We start from the raw sequence: 27,971 nt of genomic DNA, 5'->3' as shown, positions 1-27,971 counted from the left end.
ACATAGCAGGTCAGAGCTCAACCATGTGGGACAAGGGTATTTTTTAAAATTGCAAACACAGGGACAAGAATATTGGCAATGGTTTTCCAACCTGTTTGTGTTCGTGGCAGAAAGCCAGAGAAACAGATGTGACTGTGACGCTGAGATGAAAAAGAAATAGGGCTTCGTAGACACAGAGCTCCGGGAAGCACACTTGGGGATTTCTGAGCAAAGAAGATGCCTCCTGATGTTTGTTTCTACTGGTGATTTGGTAAACATGACTTGGCGTTCACATTTTTCGTAAATAAAATTACACCAACCTCCCTCCCCCCTCACTTGCATCAATTTTTCCTCCTAATTGAAACAGCCCTAACAAGACCCCAAATATTAGCTAACTGCTTGGACCAAACATGCAACATTAGCTGTATTTATCCATAAACTACAGAACGAACGTTGTGTTTTCAGCCTGTTTGCTCGTTAAGTAAACTTTGCACAGGAGAGCACGTGAGAAATGGCTGGCGCTAGTGAAGGAGAGGCAGTTCTGCCTGCAAGGCTTTATTAGCGAAACAAGGTGCGGGAAGGCAACATCTTCATTGGCCCAACTTCTGGCGGTGAGAGACGAGCTTTCACGTTTGCGCTGCGCTCTTCTTCAGTAAGGCTTTATAGCAGCTTTCACCCTGGCCTTTCGCCGTTTGGCTTGGTGCATTCACCCCGCCAGCCCTTGCAGAGACGCTTCAGGCTCGGGACGCTTGGAGCGCCCGGACGCCAGAGGCTGGGAGTGGCCTGCGGCTAGGGCGGCGGTCTGCACCCCACCCTTCGGGGAGCCCTGCCGCCCGCGGGCTCCCGGATTGCAGCCCAGCCCAGGCGGGGTGGGAAGCTACTTCCCGGCGCCTCCATCAGCCCCCGGCGGCAGCGCGGGGAGCCGCCAGAGTGCAACGCGCACACGCAGCAGCTTCGCCAGTCCGCGGGGCGGCTCCCCTCCTCCCACCCCCGGCTCCCTGCCCGCGCCGCTCCCCGGCCCCGGCCCCGGCCCCGGCTGCAGCCGCTTCCCGTCCTGCGCACTGCGCGTGCGGCCGGCGGGGCGGGGCAGGCTCCGGCAGCCAATCGCACAGGCCGCCGGCCGGGCTGCCGCAGAGGGATGGAGGCTGAGAGCAGGGTACCCGGGCCGCCGCCGCTCTCCGGCTCCCCCGCTGGCAGCGAGGGTGGAGCTACTGCTGCTGCGCCCCGGCCGAGCGCCCCCGGCGCAGCGCGGGCCCCGCCGCCCCCCGCCGCCCCGGAGGAGCTGGCCTTTGACGACGACGAGGAAGACCTGGAGGTGTTCAGCAAGGTACGGCCCGGGGCCCCGCTCCCCGCCGAGCAGCCCCGAGCCCCCTGCCCGCCGCGGCCGGGCTCCGAAGGGCCGGAGCAGTGGGGGAGGGAGAGGTGCGCGCCCCGCGCCCTTCATCCCCCCCGCCCGCTGCACTTTGCCTCGGGCGCTGCCCCGGGCGCTGCCCCGTCTGGGGTGCCGCTGCCAGGGCTTGTCTGCAGAGCGGCGGGGATGTGAGGGGCAAGCGGGGCTCCCCCGCCCAGCGCCCTGGAGCTGCCCCCGGCGCGTCTCATCGCCCCCTGCACTTCGGGCTGGGCGAAGCGGCCCGGCCCTGCCCTAAAGTGATTTCCCCCGTCACCCTGCTGCGCGGCGGGGAGTCAGGGGCCCGGGAGAGGGGGAGCGTTGCACTTATCTGCAGGTTCCTGTGGACGGGTAGTCGGAGCAACAATCCTGGGAGTGAGAGAACCTGGATTTGTGCAGGAAATGGCCTAACTTCATTATCATGCACATTGTGTAAAGAGTTGTCACTTTGGATGGGCTATCACCAGCAGGAGAGTGAATTTGTGTGGGGGGGTGGAGGGTGAGAAAACCTGGATTTGTGCTGGAAATGGCCTAACCTGACGATTACTTTAGATAAGCTATTACCAGCAGGACAGTGGGGTGGGAGGAGGTATTGTTTCATATTCTCTGTGTATATATAAAGTCTGCTGCAGTTTCCACAGTATGCATCTGATGAAGTGAGCTATAGCTCACGAAAGCTCATGCTCAAATAAATTGGTTAGTCTCTAAGGTGCCACAAGTACTCCTTTTCTTTTTGCGAATACAAACTAACACGGCTGTTACTCTGAATCCTGGTACAGTGACCTCTGCTACCTGGGCACGGTCCTGCAGGTTGTTAATGGCTCTAGGTAATGGCAGTAAAAGCTTGGCAGAGAAATAGCACTATTCCTCTTCAAAGCGTTGCATGCACATTAACCTGAGTCGTCACCATGTAGTTTATGTTAAAGAGCAGAAAATAGGGATTGTAAATTGAGTAGATAAAGGGAAGATAAAAAGTTAAAGTGCATGTAGTGTTCTAATTCTTGTAGGCAGCTGTTGTTTTCCACGCATGTTTCAAACAACCACTTAAAAACAAGGAGAAAGGTGCCCCCTCCCCAGGAATTGGCATTTCATGGTTCTCTGGCATGCATAGAGGTGTTTGTTTTTTTTCCCCAATGGGGATTCACCATCCATTAAGTACTGTACTAGTTTTAGGATGAGTTTTCAGAGAAAAGTTGCTAATTTTAAAGTTTCTATTCAGTTTGTGCCAGTAATAGGGTTGGACAGCTGTTACACTTTTTGTAATAGGGGAACTGTTATGGTAATTTTGGATATTGGAAATCTGTGTGTTCTGACTCTCTATCAGCAGTTTTTCCTCAGTAACCAATGATTGGCATTTGTCGTTATTATTAAGCAATTAGGTAAAAATGTTTGCTAAATTTGTCTGTGGGGGCAAACACCAATCTATTATTGTGCAGGCAACTGACCTAGAACCCCAGTCTTGCAGTCTGATGTGCACGGGTCAGTGCAAGTTCCCATGCACAGCCCTAAAGTGGGGGCAGAGGCCTGTCTGTATAGATCTTATTGCAGTATCAAAGCGCTAGTTATTATCTTTAAGCACAGCCCTTGAAATTTACAGTAATATGTCATGTGTACCAATAAAATACAGAACAAATATAATATCTAAATAGTTAATCTACAGGCATGGTTTATATACAGTAATATATTGAAAAATACTCACCAGTATACAAGTTTCAAACTTGAGTTTATTCAAAACAGTTTGAGAGTGTGTACCATTGTTGTGTATGAAAATCAAATGGAGAATAGGTATCATTTAAATTTACAGGTTTCAGAGTAGCAGCTGTGTTAGTCTGTATCTGCAAAAAGAAAAGGAGTACTTGTGGCACCTTAGACTAACAAATTTATTTGAGCATAAGCTTTCATGAGCTACAGCTCGCTTCACTGGATGCACGCAGTACTATGATGCCACAAGTACTTCTTTTATTTAAATTTACATCTATTTTGATAGAGGAGGGAATAAAATGATTAGTATCTGAAACTTGGTATAGGACCTAGATTGGGCAAACATTATCACACATGATTAACTACATGCATGGAAGTAGTCTCTGAACTATCATGAATCTTGTGATTGTTTTTCTTAACACCACAGCTTCTGAAGTCCAACAGTGAGATTCTCACAGGTGTTTATTTAAAACAAGTTTCTAGCCCTCATGGTTGTGGGGGAAAAAAATGTGGAAACATGACTTGAGTCATGACTTGACAAAGCCCTGGCTGTGATGATTATGTGGGATTGGTCCTGCTTTGAGCAGGGGCTTGGACTAGATCAGTGGTTTTCAAACTGCTGGTTGTGACCCAGTACTGGGTCGTGGAATGGAAGGCACTGGGTCATGGTGGCTCTGCTCAGCACTGCCAACCGGACCATTAAAAGTCCCATTGGCGGTGCTAGTTGTTCTGACACCGTGCTGTGCCCCGGAAGCGGCCAGAAGCCAGACCTGCTGCTGGCCACTGCGCACCAGAAGCCTAGGAGCTGGACCTTCTGCTGGCCGCTTCTGAGGCGCACACGGTTTGCAGTGCCAGGACAGGCAGGAAGCCTGCCTTAGTGCCCCTGCTGCGCTACTGATCAGGAGCCGCTTGAGGTAAGCTTGCACCCCAATCCCCTGTCCCAGCTCTGAGCACCCCCAAACCTGGAGCCCCATTGTGCACCCCAAACTCCTCATCCCTGGCCTCAGCCCAGAGCCTTGACCCCCTCCCACACCCCAACCCTCTGCCTCACCCAGAGCCCCCCCCAAACCCAGAGCCCCCTCCTGCACTCCAGCCCCACCCAGAGCCTGCACCCCCAGCCCAGAGCCCTGATCCCCTCCTGCACACTAAACCCCTCATCCCCAGCTTCATTGGGTCACGGGCATCAACGGTTTTCTTCAACTGGGTCGCCAGAAAAAAAATTTTGAAAACCCCTGGACTAGATGACCTCTTGAGGTCTCTTCCAACCCTAATCTTCTATGATTCTATGGTGGAAGCTTAGAAGCCAGAAAATAAAATGAACTCTGTTAAAAACAGAAACTTTTAAGCCATTTTTGAGGTCTGACTCACAATTTTGGAACTCTTGATGTTGGCAATAGTGTTAGAGTTAAGCATGCATGTGGGTTCAGGGCCTAATTCCTTGGCTTTTGGGCCCTGATCTTGCATTTGGATTCATGAGAGTTATATTCATAGCCTAAGACCAGAGGGGACTATCATGATCATCTAGTCTCACCCACTCCTATAATAGACCCATAGCCTCTGGATGAGTTACTGAAGTCCTCAAATCATAATTTCAAAACTTAAAGTTACAGAGAATCCACCATTTACACAAGTTTAAACTCGCAAGTGACCCATGCCCTGTGCTGAAGAGAAAGGCAAGTCTCCCCCCTCCCCTTCTTGGCCTCTGCTAATATCTGAGGGGAAATTCCTTTCTGACTCCAAATATGGCGATCCATTAGTTGACCTCTGTATCCTCTTGGTGCCCACTCACATGGCTCCAGTTGTAAGACTAGGGCTTTGAAAAAATCTTTGACGCCTTACATTAGGTAGATATCTGTTTTAAAAAGAAAAAAAGTTGACTAAAATATCACAAAGGTGGATTTAAAAAGCAATGATTGTGTTTTTTAAAAAAAAATAAAAATTGGATTGTTTTTATTTAGACTTTTTTGATTAAATTATATTTTTCTTTTTTAAAATAAACCCGTGTAAAATAAAATCTGAATTTAATACAAAATATGTTAAGGCCTAAATTTCTCTTAAAACATTTACATAAAATATAAATATGCTGAATCCATGAGCCTCTGTCAAAAACTTAGATGTTTACCCCTGCTTCTAACTTTTGAGGACAAGCTTTATAAATATGGCACAATAAATCAGCTTGAGTAATTTAGGAGATTGCCATTTTCAAGACTTAGGCAAAACCAGGAACTTAAGTCACTTTCTCTTAGACATGTTTGAAAACTTTCCCAGACTGACCTGAACTAATCAGTTTACTTCACTGAATACAGTTAATCCCTCTGTTTATAAATCGTTTAATTGTAAGTGCAAGATGTTGTGATACATAATAGTCTCTTAATAAAACGTTTGTTGTTTTGTTTAATACAAATAAATTTTATATACTGTTTTGTGTGTTTCCTTAAATTCCAGTTACCATCCTTATGCAGCTTGATCCAAATATGAGCACAAAGTAAATTATCTAGTAAATAAGCAGTCTATCATTCACTGTTTCTTAACATACTAAAATGTACAGTTAATAAGACTAGGATGATATTAGGCCTTATAATTTCTTAAATAAATGTATAAAGTTATAGTGTATCCTCCTAGGTAGCAAAAAGATTTACCAAATCTAGTGTAAAGGCTCTCTTTTTGTTGTAAATCAACAAATTTGAATGGTTATATCAATCAATGAGAATGCACCTTTCTTTAGAAAATAACTGAAATACAAAAGGAAAAGTTGATTTAAAATCAGTGATTTTAAATTGAGGCTTTTCCACTTGGTGATTTAAATCACCTTAATCCATTCTGAATATCAACGATAAAAAATGGATTAATTTATTTTTGCCTTGACTGGTATGTTTTATTATAGTTTTTCAAAGATATCCAGTGCTTGTTCTAAAGTGTAGACTAATACATAAATTTAGAGGAAATAATAGAAGTGTGTGCGGACATGTGTGTTGAAGTACAAATAGGCTACCCCTCCATCTCATTAAGTAATTTTTTTTTAACCTGGTATTCTTTAATTCTTCCAAGATTGCAACTGCTATATGAAGATCTGTGTATTGGTGCACTAAATATGACTCAGTTATGGTAATAGTTTGTTTTATGTCTGATTTGGTAAAAGCAAGGTCTGCTGTTATCTTCCTTTTCAAGCAAACCCTCCAACTTGATAAAGAATAGAGCATACACTGAGCCAGTCTTGATAAGGCAAACAGGTTCCAAAAAATAGAATGTGGGGTGAAAACCACCTACCCTCTGAGGCTTCTTAAGTAAACCCAATAGATTGCTAACTCTCTGAAATGAAACAATGGAATGTCTAAGAGTACAGTGGTAGGAGCAGCAAATATTTTGTCCTGAAGAAGAGCTCGGTGTGGCTCAAAAGCTTCTCTTTCAGAAGCTGGTCCAATAAAAGAGTTTACTTAACCCACCTTGTCTCTCTAATTAAGTACAAACTCATTTGGCATTGATGTTGCATGTACTTCTATAGCACTTGGATTGTAATTCAACTTTTATTTACTTGAGCACACATTTCCAGTGTTTCTGTAAATAGGCACTGGGCACAGAGGACTGGGAAGAAATTAATATATTAGAATGGTAACTGTAGAGCAGTGGTTCCCAAACGTGTTCTGCGCTTGTGCAGAGAGAGCCCCTGATGCATCCGCAGGTTCGGGCAATCACGGCTCCCAGTGGCCGCGGTTTGCTGCTCCAGGCCAATGGGAGCTGCTGGAAGCGGCGCGGGCCGTGGGACGTACTGGTCGCCACTTCCAGCAGCTTCCATTGGCCTGGAGCAGCGAACCGCGGCCACTGGGAGCTGCAATCGGCCGAACCTGCGGACGCAGCAGGTAAACAAACCAACCCAGCCCGCCAGGAGCTTTCCCTGCACAAGTGGCGGAACAAGTTGGGGAACCACTGCTGTAGAGACTTCACATTTACTAAGAAACAGTTGTGTTTGATAGTACTGAAGCAAAATCTTGATATTAATAAAGTAAGGCCAGAGGGGACCATTAAATCACCTAGTCTGACTCCTGTATGCCACACCATACTGTTTACCTCTGTAGTGAGCCCAATAGTTATGCTACCACGTACCTTCCAGAAAGATGTCCAATCCTGATTTGAGGACATCAAGAAATGGAGAATCCATTTGAACAATTTAGTGCAAAAGAGTGCAAAAACATAGTTATTTGACTTTTATTTGTGTGATCTTGGCTTTTGGCTTTCCTGGTCTAAGCTAGGAAATTTATTCAGGAAGTAATACTCATTTGTCCCTGGGTAGACATAAAAAAAACAAAACAAAAAACCATGTCTGACTCAGGCTCGTGGCGTTCGGGCTCTGGAGCTGAAAAATTGCTGTGTAGATGTCCAAGCTCTAAGACCCTGCAAGGGTGGAGAGTCCCAGAGCTCGGGCTCCAGCCCAAGCCCGAATGTTGCAATTATTAGCCCTGCAGCCTGAACTTTGTGAGCCTGAGTCAGCTGGCCCTGGCTAGCCACAGTCATGCCGTAGAGCTTTTATCCCTGGGTAGATATACCCTATACCTGTTGGTCCATTGTAATTAGTTCAGTTATACTGCTGCTTGCTTATCAAAGAGATAAGGTACCTTAAATCAAAAACTTGATATAAAACATGGATAGCTATCCTTAAATATAGATTGCAATAAAAACTTTATAATTAAGAATCTAAGTGGCAGAAATGTATTCCCTAATTATATCAAAGAGAAAACATAACAGCTGTTAAAAGGTATGCAAAGTGGTAACTATTTCTATAAACAAAACATTTCACACTATGTTTGGAAGCATGGCATCCCTTTTTTGTCTTGAACATTTACACTTACTGCTTTTGTTTATAGGTGAGGAAGACCATTTACTTAAGATGCAGATTTGGGATCTGATTTTCTGTGGTAGTGAAAGTCTCCTGCAAGGTTTTTAATACTCTCAACTTCTGCTGTAGCCAGTGGGTGTTGTGCACGCACAGATCTTTGCAGGATCAGGCCCTTTTACTTGATTCTCAAATCAACTTGCTGCTTGTTTCCAGTCTCTCAGGCTACCTGTGTTAACTGGCTGGTCCTGAATTATACCTTGTACTTGTTCTATACCTACTGTTAAGTATGAGGCAGATTTTGGTTTCAGATTTAACTTATGGAAAACTTACTGTTCCAAAATCTATAAAATGTTCCCAATAAAAATAACTAGCTGCAAAGTAGCTGTGATTTTTTTCCTTTACATATAGTCTGTGGAGTTTGTAGCCTAAATAATGTTGTGTTGTGCTGAAACATGAGTATCTAAAAGTGAAATTGACTTCATTTTTCATTTAATTCAGTTGAGGCAATGAAAATAGGCCAAATAGCTAAATGGTGAAAAAAGATTAAAGTTGACAATTAAGAATCTAAAGATATTACTCAGAATATAAACACACAGCATTTATTTTGTAAAAAACCACATGGATGTTTAGCTTGACAGTGTCCATGTCACAGGGCGTCTCTGTCACTACCCAGTGTTTGACTGCATAACCAGTTCCTGTGGTTTCTCACAGACACCAGGTTGTTACCTTTTCACCACTTGTGTATTTATTCTTTCCTTGCAAAATATCACGGTATAATGTAGGCTTACAGAAAGATGAGGCTTCCCCACAGTCCTCACTCCTCAGCCCAGACTCACCCTCTGAGCTTTCCTTCTGAGCTTCCCCTTGCTTCTGCTTAAATCCTTTCAATTACATCATTAGCCCAGTAATTACTACCCTGGTGCTCATAATTCCTGACAGAAAGTGTTTAATTGCTCATAGCTGAGCTTGTGGCCTTCTTCATGCTGGAGAGCATTAGTGAACAGCGTGCTACTAATCATGCCATGTCTCAGTCCCTTTAATATAGAAACCTTGACCAATATCTGGAGAGAGAATATCGAAGGCCAGCACCCAGTGTTGTCAGCCTGATTGGGCATTGTGTAATATTCAAGGTGCAGGACTTGTTCTTTTTTACATTAACCTCTGTTACAATGGTTAAAAAGAGTGCTGAAACTTGTTCCAGAGAGGGCAACTTGTCAAATCAAAGTGTTGTCTTCAGTTTCCCTTCATCCTCTGCTTTCTTGAATTTCATGATACACGTGATACTCCATACTGTCAGTTGTGTTCCACGTTATAATGGGATGACATAGTTTTCACCAGAGCCGCCAGGACTTTGGTTATTGACCAACTCAGATTCTTGACCAAGTTCTCCTCTCAAAACTTCACTAAGCCTGGCCAGGTCTACCCCTTCGGAGAAATCTTCTCTGTCAGCCACAGATTCTGTGAGAGCTTGGAAAATCTATTCAGTTCCGACTGTCTGTTCTGGGGAGTGATCTATTTTATCAAATAGTCTGAAATTTACATTGAGACAGGAAATACTCTTATGTATTGAAACTTGCACTACACTTCACTAGTTGTTGGAACAGTCATCTATAAACTGAACCCAACCGGTTAATTTTCCACCTGAGTTCTTAGCAGATCCTCAACTGGCGTAAACTGCCATAAATTTGCTGAAGTAAATCAAGCATCTCTGACAATTTAAAGCTGCTGAAGATCTACCCCATGTACATATTCAAGATTTTTCTGTAGGAGTTTGATACTCTTCATGTAAATACACAATGTGGAACTGAGTAACCTTGTCTATTTGAGGTGATTTTTGTGAAAGGTATATGATGGAAATGCAAAGAAATTAAGGATTCTTATTTGGAATTCAGAAAAACATCTACCTCTGAAAATTTTTGCAAAACTTTTATCAGTGACAACTATCAAGTTAAATGGCTGTAGTAAGAAACAGCAATGAGTCTTTTACAAAAAATATAGTTTTTCAAATGTTACACACTGTAATCTAAGGAAATAATAAAGCAAGACATCTCTGAGCAGTTAACTAGCATAGACATCGCATTTGTCAATAGTCATATGTTTAACTGTGATGTTAATCAGTTTTATGTATGCATAATATTTCTCCTTATTGACATTCAATTCTTTCTTAACATAAATTGCTTGTTAATTTGGTGGCTTTTTAAAGGGACCGACTTGAAACCGTATTCTTCTAAGTGTCCCGTCCTGCAGAAAGCTGTGAACAAATAAAATCTTGATGGATTGCCACATAGAGACCACCATGTCTATAACCTAGAAACATTTATATTCTTGAAAAAATACCAATAGTCTTTGTGCTACTTTAACAATCTGAATAGTGAGATAAGCCTTGAGAAAATATGGCAAAGAAATGACAGGGCCTTTAGCGAGAAAATGCATCTTTAAGTTAGATATAGGTTAACTTTACAAATAATAAGAATATCAAGCCTCACATCATCAGTTAACCTGAATAATCAGTGAAACTAACAAGTCATGGTGTGACTAGTATTTTAGATAGCATTTACGCCCCGCTCGTACAAGTGGATGCACCTATTTATTGGGACATCTGTGTCAGATCAGGGCTTTAATCAGTATTCCTCTGTTTGTACAGTAACAAGGAAGAAAACATTAAAAAGAGAAAGTACTGCAAAGTCACAAATTGGCAACGTTCAGCTCGTTTCTGAAGTTGACTAAGCTTCAAACTGACATACAAAGTAAATTCATTTTCTGTTTATACAGCTTGCTTCTCCAGTTTGTCCTTGATTACTTGGGGTGGATCAGAGGCGAAATGTGGTGTGGTATGGTATGATCACTAATTCACATGCATCTTGAAAAACCTGTATGCTCTCTCTTACTCCTCTACAAGGAACAGTATTTCATTTATAGCTGTATCTTCATCGATGTGGGTGTTAAAATGCTCTTTTCTCTCACGCTCTATTTTTATATATTTAGTGCACAGGAACTGATTTTTTCCCCCTCCCTTTCAGGATCAGAACCTGCTTCTTTCTTCACCCCTAAAGGCCAGAAGCACCAGCCCCTTACCCATACATCATGAAAAAACCTAGTGTTCTGTGCTTCTTCCCCAAAATTATGGCTTCAGTAATTTCCCTTTGCAACTGTGCCTCAGTGGGTCACAGCTGAGGATGTCAAATTCAGGACAAACTACTGAGAAGTAGAGCAGATACACCCCAAGACTGGTGGCTAATCCCCCATAGGATATACCAAACCAGCAACAAAAGTAAACTTCTGTTTTGCCACACTAACAAAAAGTCATAAAAGCAGTTTCCTTTCATTCCGGTCCTTGTATTATCACCAGAAACACTAGACTTAGAGGTGAGTGGTTCTTTAAAACCAATCTCTTCAAATAAAAGGTGGTTCTGATCCCAAAGGACCAGCCACACATCCAAGTCAACATATAACTTAGATCTTACCCAAAATCACACTGATCCCAATCCTTTAGTATCTAAAATCTAAAGGTTTATTTATAAAAAGGCGAGAGTTTAAATTGGTTAAAGGAATCAAATACATACAAAAATTGCAAAGTTCTTGGTTCAGGCTTGTAGCAGTGATGGAATAAACTGCTGGCTTAAGTCAAGTCTCTGGCTGCTTCCAAATCATTGGAAGGTCCTCAGTTCCTTGGTTAGAATGTTTCCATTAATATAAATTCATGGTCCAGAGGCTGGAGCAGAAAAGAGGCAAAATGGAGGGGTTTCCAGGAACTTTTACATCTTCTGCCATGTGGAGGGAAACCCATTGTTTCAAACAAAGCCCTCAGCATAGCTAGTGGAAAATTACAGATGACAAGATGGGAGTTTGGAGTCACATGGGTAAGTCGTCTGTGCATGCCTGATTTCGCTTAGTCATTGCAGGAAGTCATTACCTATATTTCAGATGCAATGTCTACTCAGTGTAGATGGGTGTCTCCCATAGTCCATTGTGAGTTGTGCCCTTTTGATGGGCCACTCAATTTGAATAGTCCCTCCAAGACGTGCTGGCTAACCGCCTTCTGGGCGTTACCCAAGGAGCAAACATTTGAAATACAGGTATAGAGCCAATACTCATAACTTCAAATGCAAAAATAATACATGTATACAAATAGCATAATTATATTCAGCAAATCATAACCTTTCCACAGACATCTTACGTTCCACATTTTGTACAAGATTTGTTGCAAATATAGAACAGTGGTTGCAATAATGATCTATATGGTCATATTTTAATCAGATAACGTCACACCTGTAAAACCATAAAGGCCCAGGCCAATGTTTACTTTTCCTTGTGAATCCTGCTCCTAACCTCCCCAGTACTGGTTTACATACATTTTCCTCCGTATTGCCAATATCTTCCTGAACTTGTTTCCCATAGGCTCTATACAAATCCTATACCTGAAATGGCTACTGAAAACTTCCAAATCTCCAAAACATCTGATATGGACAAAGCCAGGTATTTAAGTAGCCTGTCACCAGCACTCCTTTTTAGTAGAACAGTTGGTTAGGCCGCTGATGATGATTTTTTTCTTGCTTCTCTAGTCCCAAACACTTAATCTGCAGAGGCCTCTAATGGCAGCTTCTTTTCCCTCCACATCCGCAGGCATGTAGTGTGAGGCAGACTGCAAGCTCCAGATGCTTGGCTCTGATTGCATTCCTGTTGTAAGCACATCTGCTGTGCAATTTCCAATATGTTGTAATATTTGGGTGATCGTACTACCTGACTTTAAAGAGACTTTAGGGAGTCAACTGAAATAAAAAGCATTAGGAGGATGAAATAAGAAAACTGTAGATTTTGAAGGAGGATATATTTGCCTACCAAAATTGACGATGACTTTAACATTAAAACTACCCTACAATAATAACTCTAAGTTGCTGTTTGTTTCATAATCCTGGATAACTTTGTTGTTCCTTCACGCTTCCTATTTTCCTGTGAGTCAAGAGAGTTTTTACATGTGTAATATTCCTTCTGTATTCCTACAGCATAATTGTTGCATACTTGAATAGTCTGCCTGTGTTCTTTTATAAGTAGGCTGAGTGATGACAACATAACTTGCCAACCAAAACACAGCTGGCTGTCTAATTTTAGGTCCACAAACTGAACATCCCTTTCAACTACATGGTTACTCAAATCCTTTCTGTGGTGATGTGCTCTTCTCCCCTCCCCAAAAGGCTTGAATTGTGTCAGCACGTGGCCATTTTGTGCTAGTGTCCTGATCTAGCATATTTTGAAATGGCTTTCATTCTGAATGTAAGTTACCATACATAGCCAAATGGAGTTATGCAACTATAAAAACACAACTCTTATTTCTTCCCCCACACTTCCAACCAATGCTGATTAGGTGCCAGAGTAAATAGAATGCTTTTGAAGGCAGTATGCTCTTCAATGAAGTAGAATTGTCTGGAAAGAGACTAGGTAAAGTCAGTAAAATCACTATGCGAGACACACAGTTAAACTCAGGTTTCAGAGTAGCAGCTGTGTTAGTCTGTATCCGCAAAAAGAAAAGGAGGACTTGTGGCACCTTCGAGACTAACAAGTTTTTGAGCACAAGCTTTCGTGAGCTACAGCTCACTTCATCGGATGCATTAAGTGGAAAATACCGTGGGGAGATTTTATATACACAGTGAACATGAAACAATGGGTGTTACCATACACACTGTAACGAGAGTGATCAGGTAAAGTGAGCTATTACCAGCAGGAGAGAAGGAAAAACAACAACAACAAAAACCTTTTGTACTGATAATCAAAGTGGGCCATTTCCAGCAGTTCACAAGAACATGTGAGGAACAGTAGTGGGGGGGGGGGGGAGGAATAAACATGGGGAAATAGTTTCTTTGTGTAATGACACATCCACTCCCAGTTTTTATTGAAGCCTAAGTTAATGGTGTCCAGTTTGCAAATTAATTCCAATTCAGCAGTCTCTTGTTGGAGTCTGTTTTTGAAGTTTTTTGTTGAAGAATTGCCACTTTTAGGTCTGTAATCGAGTGACCAGAGAGATTGAAGTGTTCTCCGACTGGTTTTTGAATGTTATAATTCTTGACGGATGATTTGTGTCCATTTATTCTTTTATGTATAGACTGTCCGGTTTGGCCAATGTACGTGGCAGAGGGGCATTGCTGGCACATGATAGCATATATCACATTGGTAGATGTGCAGGTGAACGAGCCTCTTATGTTGTGGCTGGTGTGATTAGGCCCTATGATGGTGTCCCCTGAATAGATATGTGGACACAATTGGCAACGGGCTTTGTTGCAAAGGTAGGTTCCTGGGTTAGTGTTTTTGTTGTGTGGTGTGTGGTTGCTGGTGAGTATTTGCTTCAGGTTGAGGGGCTGTCTGTAAGCAAGGACTGGCCTGTCTCCCAAGATCTGTGAGAGTGACTTGCTGAAGTGAAGAAACAGATTGACAGAGCCAGAAGGGCACCCAGAAGTTACCTACTACAGTACAAGCCCAACAAAGAAAATAACAGAACACCACTAGCCATCACCTTCAGCCCCCAACTAAAACCTCTCCAATGCATCATCTAGGATCTACAACCTATCCTGAAGGATGACCCATCACTCTCACAGGTCTTGGGAGACAGGCCAGTCCTTGCTTACAGACAGCCCCCCACCCTGAAGCAAATAATCACCAGCAACCACACAACAAAAACAGTAACCCAGGAACCTAAGGGTTGGATGGCCAGAATGACTTGCTGCAGCAGGAGGATGGGGCCCACCTGTCAGACTTGGGAACTGACACTGTTTGGCTGATATCAAAGAGGGTATTATTGTTGCATGCGGGGAGGCAGCCAAGCTAATTGCTGGTGCCTCCTTGTGGTAGATGTCCAGTGCAGGTTTTCCATAGGGAAGGGATAAAGTGATCAGATAGAATGAATTGGGAAAGGATTTAAGGGAGGCATTCTTTAAAAGAATGGAAATGGGGGTTCAGGACTCCTATGACTGGTACAGCAGGGAGCTAATCCCCTTCTTTATAGCTCCCCTTAGCCCTCATTTGCGGGGTGGGAGTAGCAAGGTCCCGGTAGTGGGTGGGCTGGGGATTAGGATGAGTAAAGGAGGAGGGCTGGCAGCGCACCCCCACCCCCCCGATGTAGGTAGATTGATTTTAGAATTACCTGCACTGTGTGCTTTTATCTGCTGGTTACTCCCTAGCATTTAGAAATAAAGTTGTGGCCCAATTAAACCACATCTTGTTGTCTCCTGTTTGTCTTCCTGTATAGCCGGACAACGGAAGTGGTAAATGTGATTTTTTTTTATACCCTTATCACTTTCTGAAGAAGGGTGCTCAGTGTACATCTAACTTCAGAAATATGGACTAGATGCTTCCCTTTTGCTGTAAGAACCTCATAAACCTTGATGGTTTGGTTTGAGCATTGAATGAGTGTGAGGTTTGTTGTATCAGTATTGTCTGATTTCTTAACATAAGCGTAGTCTCATGTGTGGCTTGTATTTTGATGGAAGGGATATTTAGTAGATGTGCTCCTTTCTCTGAATCATTATTAAACTGATGCCCTAGTATTGTGTTGGAGGTAATTTTGTGACTGGAAGTGCTGTCTTTCAGATGAGGCTTAAAACTAAGGTCCCAGCAGACAACCTGTGACCTTGTAAACACGCATGGCACTTTTTTTTTCTTTTGGCAAGGATAAGACAAATCAGTCCTGACTTTCTGCCTTAAATCTTTCTGAATAATAAAACTTTTTCTAACTAAAATTGGAGAGAATTTTTTTTTTTTATTAGGGCATAATGTCATTCCATCTTTGTCCTAAACTGTTATTTACCATAGCATAGCTGCATGCTGGTTTTTAATAGCTACTATCGTCATTCCAGAGAGAGCTGTTTTTTCTGTCCTGGGGGTGTGTGTATGTGTATATATAATTGTAATTCATAAACCTTACTACCACTGGATTAAAAAAAAACCACACTTAGTTCTTATACTGCTGATTCTTCATCGTCAAGGATTCCTCAATTATAAACTATACTGAAGGTCTTTAATAATAATCATCTTTAAATTACAAGGGGATGTTACGAATTACACCTGGTAGGACACGCACACAAGTGCTACGAATTACACCTGGTAGGACACGCACACAAGTGCTACGAATTACACCTGGTAGGACACGCACACAAGTGCTACGAATTATACCTGGTAGGACACGCACACCAGTGCTGCGAATTATACCTGATAGGTCACGCACAGTTCGAATCTAGGCTGAGGCACAGAAACAAAGTCCACAACTGCAGAGTTCCCAAAAGACACTAAGTTTATTACGCTCGAGCGTGGTGCCCCCCTGCTAGCCAGGAGGGGACCCTGAATGCAGATTATACAAAGGTTATATACCTTTTAGCAAAGCATGTTGCCCTCGTGCATCGGAAACCTTAGCCAATAAACAAACCCTTGTCTTATCTACCACCTATCCCTGCTTGGTGCATTCCTCGTGCTATACCAGTATGTTAATTACACAGCATGGTCCTAAAGCCATGCATCAGTAACTTTTATTATCAGGATGGGAGGCCTCACATCAAGGCCAAGAGACAGGGAGTTAGAGACTGACAAAAACCAGATACTGGGAGTCAAGGCAGGCTGGAGACAAGGAGGAGGATTTTCACAGGGATTCAATATCTAAGGATTACTCCTCCTGATGTATGATGTGCTGGCATTTAAACAATGGTGGGCCCCAAACCAAAATGGAGTCACATGTGCTAACTTTTCCTTAACAGTCCTCCCTTTTTTTTTTGTACGTCAGTAAGCTATATTGGGGCTGAGTAACCGCGCTGCAGGGTTAGCAATTGCCGACAGCACATACTGCAGCATTGTAGGCATACAAAAAATAACGCAAAAACAATAACAGTTAAAAAAAGTAAATACAAAATACGCCGTCCCCAAGTCCCCACATCCGGTAGCCATGAAGTGAGCCAGTCCCAGACCTCCTGGAATCCGGTGCTGGTAGTATCGAGGCTGATGTGGTGGAATAGGGCTGCCTGTTGCTTGAGGATGTGGATGTCAGTTTCCACCCTATGATGCTGATTTACAAATACGCAACAGCTTGAGTTGACCAGAGCACAAACCCCGCCCTGATTTGCAAGGAGATAATTCAGGGCTAGGCGGTTTTGCAATGTAGTTTGGGATAGCTGGGTGACTTCAATTTGAAGGGCAGATAGAGCATCTGCAGTAGCATTTGCCATTAGTTCTAAAGCAGCTGAAATGTTAACTATAGCTTTTTCTAGCTCGCTTACTCCCAACCATGGCAGAAACCAACGTACAAAGGAGTGAAAGCCTTTGGGCCGATAAGAAAGGGGGTTTAAAGGAATACTTCGTCGGTCCCTCCATACTAGATTGCGGATCTCTCCCCGGGTCAGGTTCTGGTGTACTGTCACGGCGGGTACTATAGCCCCTAAGGTACATGTACCACACCATCCTGCTGGGAGAACCTTATAGGCTGTGTGATTGCATAACTAATACCAGCCAGACCCCTCGGGGACTGGCCACGGGGTTCTGGAGTAGGTAGAGGGGCCTCCCGCACCAGAGCTGATTTGGGTGGTGTCCTTGCACCCTACAAAATTCCCTATAAAAACTGTATTTTCTATGCCCTTACGTCGTGACACACATAAAGCATAATTACCCTGGGCCACCATATCAATAGACCATATTTGAATTGTAACATTCCAGTTAAATGTAGTGTTTGCCCATAGCTTGGTTTGGAGCGTTCGATTAAGGGGGATAGGTACCCCTACCAACGGGACGCCCTGACCTAAATATGTGGGGGTATGAATACAAATCCAACACTGCGTTCGATTTACACCCTGTTTGATAGCACGGGTTAAATTTAAAAAGCTATTGCCCTCCCATCCTTGTACTGGACTTGGGAATAGGGAGAGGATCCCCCAGGCAAACCATACCAATGTTGACATCCTCCCCTGTACCATACAAAAAACACTACCCCCAATGTAAGTCCAATAAACAGGAACACAAAAAGTCCTGGTGGGCTATGAAGGTCCCAGTAGCTGGAAAGCTCAGTCCATGGGTTGGCTGTAGTGTTCATTCGTGAAGTGGCTCGTCTGCTGGCTTGCCAGGGTCAGGTGGGGGTTCTGTTGCCAACTTGACGTAGCTATGGTGAATCCAGGAACCTTTACCTGCAACTTTTAAAGCAGAATAAGTACATAACAGAACCTGGTACGGCCCCTCCCACCGAGGTTCCAGGGGGTCGGTGCGGGGGATCTTTTTTACCATTACCCAATCCCCTGGTTTAAAGGAATGAACTTGCAACCCTAAGGGTGCGGTTTGAAACAACTGAGCTTCAGACTGGTTTTCAGTCAGCTCCTTTTGCAGTCTAGCAACATATCTGGCCAAAGTTTCATCTCCATCCAAGAGGCTAGCATGTACAGGAACATAAGTTCCCGGGACCAAAGCTGGTCTCCCAAACAGTACCTCAAATGGGGACAGGCCTAGGGGCATGCGTGGCGTTCGTCTTATATGCCATAAAACTATAGGCAAGGCCTCTGGCCACTTAAGTCCAGTTTCCTTACAAAACTTTGCTACCATTGTCTTTATTGTTCGGTTCATGCGCTCCACCTGACCTGCAGACTGGGGGTGGTACGGGGTGTGTAATTGTCGAATAATCCCCAAGCACCGGTACAGTTCCTTCAAAATCTTTGCAGTAAAGTGTGAGCCCCGATCTGAATCAATGACTTCAGGGACACCAAACCTGGGTACAATGTCTTTCATTAAGAACTTGACCACAGATCTTGCATCTGCCTTTCTGGTTGGTATTGCTTCAGGCCATCCGGAAAGTTGGTCCACTATAACAAGGAGGTGGTGAAACCCTGAGCATTTAGGCATTTCTGCGTAGTCCATCTGCAAGCGCTGAAACGGGAAGTTTGCCCAGGGTCTCCCCCCTTTTGAGTTGGCATCGAGCCGAGTCTTAGCAGAGAAGGCCAGGCAAGTAGGGCAGGAGCCAAGAACTCGCTTTACCGCGGGATAAACATGCGGTGCTGCCCAGAACTTTAGTATGGCAGCCACCGTGCCCTGAATACCAGCGTGACCCAGGGAATGAAAATAATGAGCAGCTGCGAGTAGATAACGACGGGGGAGAATAGGTTTGTTCCCGATCCGCCAAACCTTATCGGAGCCCTTAGATCCCTCCCAGCGTTTCCAGTCATGCAGCTCCTCCAAGGATACGTCAGCATACAGCAGTGTCCAGTCAGCAGGTGGGAAGGACACATCCAGGGGGAGGGAAGCCGAAACCAGAAGGGGCTGTAGAGCTGCAGCCTTTGCGGCTGAATCAGCTAATGCATTGCCCTGAGACACAACACTGTTAGACTGCCTGTGCGCATAACAATGAACCACCGCCACCTGACGAGGGGCCTGAATAGCTTCCAAAAGGGCAGAGATTAGAGGGCCATTAGCGATTTTTGTGCCTGAGGAGGTTAAAAATCCTCGTTGCTTCCAGAGCTGGCCTGTAGCATGACAAACCCCAAAAGCATACTTAGAGTCTGTATAAATGGTAACAGTTTTTTCTGAAGACAATAAGCAAGCCCTGGTAAGCGCGTGTAACTCTGCACCCTGGGCGCTGAAGGAAGGTGGTAGGGGGGCAGCCTCGATAACGTCTGCCTGAGAGGTAACCGAATAGCCCGAGACCCGGTGGCCATTTAAATAGTACGAGGACCCATCTGTGAAAAGAAGTAAATCGGGCTCTACTAAAGGGGAGTCCGCTAAATCCGGGCGGGGCTTACCATTCTGCGCGACGACATCCATGCATACATGGTGAGGGGTACCGTCCTCTGGGAGGGGTAGCATTGTGGCTGGATTGAGGATGTTACAGCGGCGTAAAGTAACGTTGTCAGCGGCCAACAGGATTAGTTCATATTTATGAGCCCGCTGTGGAGACAATGCCTGTGTAGAATGCTGTTTTAAAAGAATTTCAACCTCATGAGGGACCCAGACAGTCAAAGGGTGCCCCAAAACAATAGGTCGTGACCGTTCAACCATGACAGCAGCAGCAGCAACAGACCGTACACAGGAGACAGAGCCCTGAATCACAGGGTCCAGTTGTACTGAATAATAGGCTATGGGGCGTGGGCGACCCCCCAGATATTGCAAAAGGACGCCGCTAGCCACTCCCTGTCGTTCATGAGTGAAAAGAGAAAATGGTTTACCGTAATCCGGGAATCCCAAGGCGGGCGCAGAGATCAGAGCCTTTTTGACGGATTTAAAAGCATTTTCCATTTCCGGGGTCCAGGAGACAGGATCGAGGGTCAGTGTTGTAGTAGCTTGAACTAACGGTTTTACCAATTCTCCGAAAGCCACAACCCAGGGTCGACAGAACCCCGCAGCCCCCAGGAAAGCCCGTAACTGCTTTTTTGTAGTCGGACGTGGGTAATCGTGGATTGCCCGCACCCTATCAGGGGAGAGTAAACGCTCCCCAGGCCTAATTACAAAGCCCAAATAAATTACCTGATCTAGGCACAGCTGCAACTTGGATGGGGAAGCACGATGACCCTTATTAGCTAATGCAGTAAGCAAAACAACAGAGTCAATTAAACATGCGTTATAATCTGAGGCAGCGATTAGCAAATCATCCACATACTGAACCAGGACAGACGAACTAGGCAAAACAATGTCTTTTAAATCCTCGGTGAGAATCCGGGAAAAAATAGTAGGGGATCCTGAGAACCCCTGGGGAAGACGCGTCCATGTTAGCTGCTGACCCTTCCAGGTAAATGCGAATAAATATTGAGAATCAGGGTGCAAAGGAATACTGAAAAATGCTGCACACAAATCTATGACAGTAAAGCAAGTGGCTGACTGAGGAATTAGCGTTAGAATAGTGCTCGGATCAGGGACAACTGGATGGGGGGCTATAACATAACCATTTATAGCCCGAAGATCCTGAACAAATCGATAGACTGGACGCCCGTCTGGTCCCGGTTTAGGCTTCCTTACTGGAAGAATGGGAGTATTACAGGGCGAACTGCAAGGGACTAAAACCCCCTGAGTCAAATAACTGTCAATAAGGAGTGAGATGCCTTCTTCCGCCTCCCTCGGCAAGGGGTATTGTTTTACGGACGGAGGCGGTCCGCCCCCTGTTTTCAGACTCACTGGAACTGCTGATTTAAGAAGACCCACATCAGTAGAATTTGTGCTCCACAAAGCGTGGGGAACACTGGACAATTCAGAGGGCACACCAGGAATAGGGGTAACCGATGTCATAAGAGAAGCAACCGCCGAGTCCGGGACGGACATGCGGAGCCCCTCGGGGGCGCAATATATATGTGCCCCCAATTTGCCCAGCACATCCCGCCCGAGGAGGTTTGCGGGGCCCTCCGGCATTACAACAAATCTATGTGATAGCTTTAAAGAACCAAGCTCGATAGGGACAGGGTAGGATAAAGGGGCCGGGCAGGGATTACCTTCTATACCCTGCACCCAAACCTTGGTATCGGACAGAGAGCCCGGAACAAAAGTTAAAGTGGAGAGAGTGGCCCCAGTATCTACTAGAAAAGGCACAAGGTGTTCCCCAACCTTTAAATAAATTTGTGACTGTAATCCCAAGTCCCATTCCAACTCTCCCAAAGTCCCCAAAACCTCCGCCTCTAGTCACTGGGGGTTAACAAGGTTCTGGGGGGCGTTAGGGGGAAAAGAAGGATTAGCCTCTACCTGGTTCTTCCAAGGAGCCCCTCGGGGAAGCAGGGGACACTCCCTCCTCCAGTGCCCTGGTTGTTTACAATAATTACAATTCCCGTCCCTCATTCTATCCCAACCTCCCCCTCCTCCTGTCCCCTGTCCATGCCCCCTTCCCCTCATCTCTCCGCGCCCTCGCCATTGCTGGTTTCCCGAAGGAGCCTGCAAGGCAGCAGCTAACATACTTACCTCCTCCTTCTTCTGTTTACGTTTTTCCCGTGCTTTTTCCTTGTCCCTGCCGTTAAACACAAAGGTGGCCAGGCGGACAACCTCCTGGAGGGGTTTTCCTGGCCAATCGGGCACATGCTTAGAAAAATATTTTTTTATATTTGATGCTGCCTGATCAACATAAAAGGAGACCATCATAGGACGGTTTTCCTCTGCCTCAGGGTTTATACCGCCCCCATATACACGAACTTGCTTGGACAACCGGGCCAAAAAGGCGGAGGGGTGCTCAGTAAGCTCTTGCTGACATTCACGAATTTTAGACCAGTTAGCCGTTTTACTACCAGCTTTACGTACAGCTTCTAAAAGGCCGTTTTTACCTGCCTTTAAAAGGCCCATTTGAGTAGGCACATTAGGATTCCAATTGGGATCAGTCAGGGGCCAAGAAGTCCGGGTACTATCCTCCCCTGCCCAGCGCCTATTAGCATCCAGAATGGAATATTTTTCGTCAGGGGTAAAAAGTGTGTCCAGGATTACCTGGACATCTCCCCATGTAGGATTAAATGCGGTAAATACAGACCGAATGGTTTGCAGAACCTTCTCTGGATCGTCACGCAGGCGAGGCATCTGCTGTTGCCATGTTACTAAATCGCCTGGGCCAAAAGGGCGGTGAACATAGGGAAAAGCAAACCGTTCACTTCCGTCCGTATTATGAGTAACAAGGGGTTGCTGAATGAGGGAAGCTTGCAGAGTAACCGGTGGGTCAATGGTGGGCCCGCACGGGCAGGGGGGTGGTGAGCAAGGAGATGATAGGCATAAGTCAGAAAGCCGAGGGTAAGCCGGGGGAGGGGCAGAAACAGGCCGGGGAGAAGAAACAGGCATAGCACAGAGTGGGGCTGAAGACCCCTGAGATAGATAGGAAAAGGAGGAGGAAAGAGGACGTCCTTTCGCACGCGCATAAGCCCAGTTGTCCCATACATACCAATAATCCATTTGGGCTGGAGCTTTGTCCTCCAGCCTTCTTCTAAGCGTTGTTAATGTATCCCCAGCAAAGGACCCATCCGGTGGCCATTCAACAGATGTTTGAGTTGTTAGTGCTGGCCACTCAACCTTACATAAAATAACAGCTTTTTTTCTGCCTAACCCATGGGTGCCAGAGATATTCCCCCAATTTTCGAGAATTTCAGCTAAAGGGGTCCCCTTACTTACACTCTGCCCAGAACCCATAATGGGCTACCAAAAGAACACAAAATGTGCCACCTTATCGCCTAAGCGACGGCTCACACCCCCCCCTCCTCGGAGTTCTCAAAGGTGAACTCACCTTGTGCCGGCTGGAGCTGTTCGAGAGGAGGAGTGTAGTCTCGCTTGTTGGGGCGAGCCTAGAGTCCCTTCGTGGTCGCCAAAACTGTTACGAATTACACCTTGTAGGACACGCACACAAGTGCTACGAATTACACCTGGTAGGACACGCACACAAGTGCTACGAATTACACCTGGTAGGACACGCACACAAGTGCTACGAATTACACCTGATAGGACACGCACACAAATGCTGCGAATTATACCTGATAGGACACGCACACCAGTGCTGCGAATTATACCTGATAGGTCACGCACAGTTCGAATCTAGGCTGAGGCACAGAAACAAAGTCCACAACTGCAGAGTTCCCAAAAGACACTAAGTTTATTACGCTCGAGCGTGGTGCCCCCCTGCTAGCCAGGAGGGGACCCTGAATGCAGATTATACAAAGGTTATATACCTTTTAGCAAAGCATGTTGCCCTCGTGCATCGGAAACCTTAGCCAATAAACAAACCCTTGTCTTATCTACCACCTATCCCTGCTTGGTGCATTCCTCGTGCTATACCAGTATGTTAATTACACAGCATGGTCCTAAAGCCATGCATCAGTAACTTTTATTATCAGGATGGGAGGCCTCACATCAAGGCCAAGAGACAGGGAGTTAGAGACTGACAAAAACCAGATACTGGGAGTCAAGGCAGGCTGGAGACAAGGAGGAGGATTTTCACAGGGATTCAATATCTAAGGATTACTCCTCCTGATGTATGATGTGCTGGCATTTAAACAATGGTGGGCCCCAAACCAAAATGGAGTCACATGTGCTAACTTTTCCTTAACAGGGATATAATTTCATAAAACATCTGAAAGGAAAAGAGGGTAGCTATCTTGGTCAGTTTGCAAGAGAGAATTTAGATTTCAAATCCTGGGTGACTGGCCTCTAACAACTTTAATTAGGTTGGTAAGTGTCCTGTACAGTATAGTGGGTGCTTGGTTTAACTGGTTTGGGTATTTGTAGGTGACTTCTGTTTTCAGCCATCCATGATGTTGTCAAGTGTAGTGTTCTGCTTTTCTCTCATCGGTCTTGTTCTTTTTTTCTTTTTTAACCATTCATTGAATTGAGCACTGAAAAGGAGAAGAGGATGACATGGATGTTTGTGGTATATTTTTGCAGTTTTATCAGCTATCTCTTTTACCATCTTAACTGTTCACTTCAGAGCAGTGGTGGGCAACCACATTGGCCAGGAACGGCAAACCGAGGCCACTGGGAGCTGTGGGTGGCTGTGTCTGCTAATGGGCAATGTAAACAAACCATCTCACTGCCCGCCAGTGGATTACCCTGATGGGCTGTGTGCGGGCCACTGGTTGCCCACCACTGCTTCAGAGCTATTGTTTTTGATGTCTGAAACCTGCACCCTTATATGTTAATAAGAATTTCTTCAAATGTCTTATTTATCTATAGGATACATCACTGACTGAGGCAAATTCATTCAGTCCTTTGATACCAACATCCCCCTCTTCTATGATAAACCAGTACAAGTTTGAAGATGAGCCAGAATTAAGGGATCTCTTAATTAGTGTTGATGATCCTGAAAGTCACATTACTGCCATTGAGACTTTTGTTACCTATAGAGTTGTTACAAAGGTAAGTGTTTGTTAATCGTCCTGATAGTTTAAGTGTAAAGTAAAACTATACAAGTGTTAGTGTTTTAAAGGATTTCAAATAATAACCTTTCTAACATTTCAAAATTTTATATCCTGATTTTGCAGCGAGTTAACAGCTTAGTCAAATTATTTCCAACTCAGGGTTAGATTCTAAAAAACGCTTTTAAGGTTACTCATGTATATTTGCATGACTGAGTGCTGTAGAGATCATTTAAGGAATAGCTGAAGTTATTTTAATGATTGCAAAAGCAGTCTTTTGTGTGAAATTGGCATTTGCTGTTGTGTCTCTTGACAAGAACATGAAACAAGAGGAAGGCTGATGCAGTTGGAAAGTACTATATTGGCATAAGTATTTGTCGAGCATGGGTAGGCCATAGAGAGGTGGAGTTATGCTTGGCTGTCAATATGTGGTACCTTGCTCACCACACCCCCTCTCAATTCTGCTTTCCTGTAATTGGATTGTTTGCTAGCACAAAGAAAAGTTCTCCTTCCATTCACAGTTAATAACATTTTTGTTATGGCTACAGCAATTTCTTAAATGAAAAGGTAATATTAGGAAAGTATTTATTTAATGTGTTTTCAGCTGTCTTTGAATTCAGTTCCTCAGCTGGAGTGGAGGAAAGCCAGTATTATGAGACCAGCCAGTTCCCTGGGGATTATCAGCAAGTATTGCACATAGGGTTGCCGACTTTCCGATTGCAGAAAGCTGAACACCCTTGCCTGAGGCCCTGCCCCATCTCAGAGGCCCTGCCTCCACTTACTCAGTCCCCTCTCCCTCTGTCACTTGCTCTCCCCGCCCCTCACTCATTTTCACTGGGCTGGGCAGAGGGTTGGGGTGCAGGAGGGCTCTGGCTGGGGGTATGGGCTCTGGGGTGGGACCAGAAATGAGGGTTTTGGTGTGTGGGAGGGGGCTCTGGGAGGGGAGGGGGTACTGTATCTGGGTGGGGTGTGCAGGCTCCTGCATGGGGCCAGAAATGAGGGTTCAGGTGCAGGGGGGCCTCTGGGCTAGGCAATGGGGTTGGAGTGTGTGTGTGGGGGGGTGAGGGCTCCAGCTGAGGGTGTGGGGCTGGGGATGAAGGGTTCGGAGTACAGGAGGGGTGCAGGCTCTGGGAGGGTGTTTGGGTGCGGGAGGGGGCTCAGGGTGCAGGCTCCGGGTGGCACTTACCTCAGGTGGCTCCCAGAAGTGGCCGTCATTTCTCTCTGACTCCTAGGCAGAAGCGCGGCCAGTGGGATGAGTGGAGCCGGCAGTAGGGGCAGGGGCAACGTGCAGAGCCCCTGTGGCCGAACCTCTGCCTGGGAGCTGGAGGGAAATGCTGGCCGCTTCTGGGAGTCACGCGGAGCCAGGGCAGACAGGGAGCATGCCTTAGCCCTGCTGCCCTGCTGCCCAGACTTCAAACAGCCAGGTCAGCGGTGCTGACCGGAGCTGCCAGGATCCTTTTCTGACTGGGCGTTCTGGTCGAAAACCAGACGTCTGGCAACCTTAACTTCACAGCCTACATTTTGAGACCTGCTATATTCATTTATTTTACTCTGACTTTTTTTTGCAGAAGGTTAACTTAAAACAAATTTTCAAATGCAAATGTTCCCTTTGTTTATGCAGGAGGAACAGGGTTTTTGTAGGAAGAGGGGAGAATGATGGGGAAGGGGAGGGATGTTTTCTGCCTTCTCTCCTATCCGTGATTAATTTGAAGTATAAATTCATGATGATACAACAGCTCTGTCAACCCTAAGCATTCAGAAATCATGAATCAGGTCTCAGTTAATCAGAGGTTTGCTCAAAAATTACAAGATTAAGTAAAATTGGGTGGGGAGGTTCTTCTTTTTATTTGCATTCTAGTTTCTGAGCCTTTAAAATTCACTTGAATCATGTTCTAAAGCTTTTCTTTGCAACCACAATGACTAGAACTTTTTTTAAATGAAAACTCATATATGCTTGTAATTACTTGGCTCCAGGAGCTGGGGCTTGTTTTAGTCTCCTCCCACTAAAAACCCAAACAATCAAAAAACCCACCAATATCGTGTTTCAGAGTAGCAGCCATGTTAGTCTGTATTCGCAAAAAGAAAAGGAGTACTTGTGGCATCTTAGAGACTAACAAAGATATATGAGCATAAGCTTTCGTGAGCTACAGTCTCTTCGTTAGTCTCTAAGATGCCACAAGTACTCCTTTTCTTTTTACCAATATCATGAGACTGGATTAAATCATTAGAGTTGGCAGCACTGTAGTTTGCTAAAGTTTAAGGTTCTACTGGTGGGTACAAAACTAAAGTTGGTGACTGGTAGTGTAAACCATTAAATCCTGATGTATATGTAGTTTCAGTGCTGCCAAAACTTATTACACAGGAGGGCCACATAAATCGAAGAACAACCTTGTGTGGACCAAACAGATTTCTACATATTTTAATAAGATTTAAAGTCACCTGTATTGATTTATATTTTAAGTTCAGCTTGTTTCGTATGTACAGTATTGTCTATTTACACACCTGTGTAAACTCAAATGGTGTAAACATGATTCATTAGTATTTTATCATCGGCCATTAGTATATTGTGGTATCTATGAAATGCTCTGGAGGGCTGCCTACGGACTGCGGGCCATAGTCTATATGAAATGGCAGGGCACCCATGGTCTGTATGAAATGACAGGGTTTTCATGGCTGAAACATGTGGCTAGGTGATTGATAGCAGCTGATATCAGGGACATGCTTCAATTATTTTCAGTTTATTCAAATACTACAACATGGGCATTTCTTAAACTCAGATTTGTCATCAGTTTAAAGAGACCAACCTAAATTTAGAACACGTCTATCTTAACTGGAAGGAAAATCTCACATTAAAGTAATGATTGAAACCCTTTGGAAAAAATTGTACTAGATCAATTCTTATAAGACACTTCTTATGCACAGTTGGGCACTTGCTTTTTTTTCACAGTAGAAGTTCACTTTGTTTCATCTCTTACTAGGTTAGATCACTTTACTAAAAATTGTAATTGGTAAGTTCTGAATGACATTAACTATTTTCCCTCAGAGATCTCATTTTTATTCCAAAGTGGTCAATCTACACTATTATATATGTTTAGTACTCCTCTTAGGGTATATGTCTGTTGCAGCTGGGAGGTAGACAGTCATGCATAGTGCTGCTTGAGCAAGTGTGCTAAAAATAGCCAGGTAGTTGGGGTAGCACAAGTGGTGGCTCAAGCTAGCTCCCAAAGTATGTATCTAGGGAGCCTGGGTGGGTTGGTACTCAGGCTAGCTC

General features: G+C 44.8%; 1 protein-coding gene across 1 annotated transcript in view; it reads left to right on the top strand.

Annotated features, from left to right (window-relative positions):
- Positions 1-1,117: 1,117 nt before the first annotated feature.
- Positions 1,118-27,971, top strand: part of SNX7 (sorting nexin 7) — a 69,116-nt gene continuing 42,262 nt past the window's right edge. The window contains exons 1-2 of the mRNA XM_077825356.1: positions 1,118-1,306; positions 24,519-24,701. Of these exons, the coding sequence (XP_077681482.1) occupies positions 1,118-1,306; positions 24,519-24,701 (372 nt within the window). The remainder of the gene's footprint in view (positions 1,307-24,518; positions 24,702-27,971) is intronic.

Source organism: Eretmochelys imbricata, chromosome 8 (genome assembly GCF_965152235.1).
Source record: "Eretmochelys imbricata isolate rEreImb1 chromosome 8, rEreImb1.hap1, whole genome shotgun sequence".
Taxonomy (NCBI): domain Eukaryota; kingdom Metazoa; phylum Chordata; order Testudines; family Cheloniidae; genus Eretmochelys; species Eretmochelys imbricata.
The sequence above is the reverse complement of the archived record's forward strand: the minus strand, read 5'-3'. Positions and strand labels throughout refer to the sequence as shown.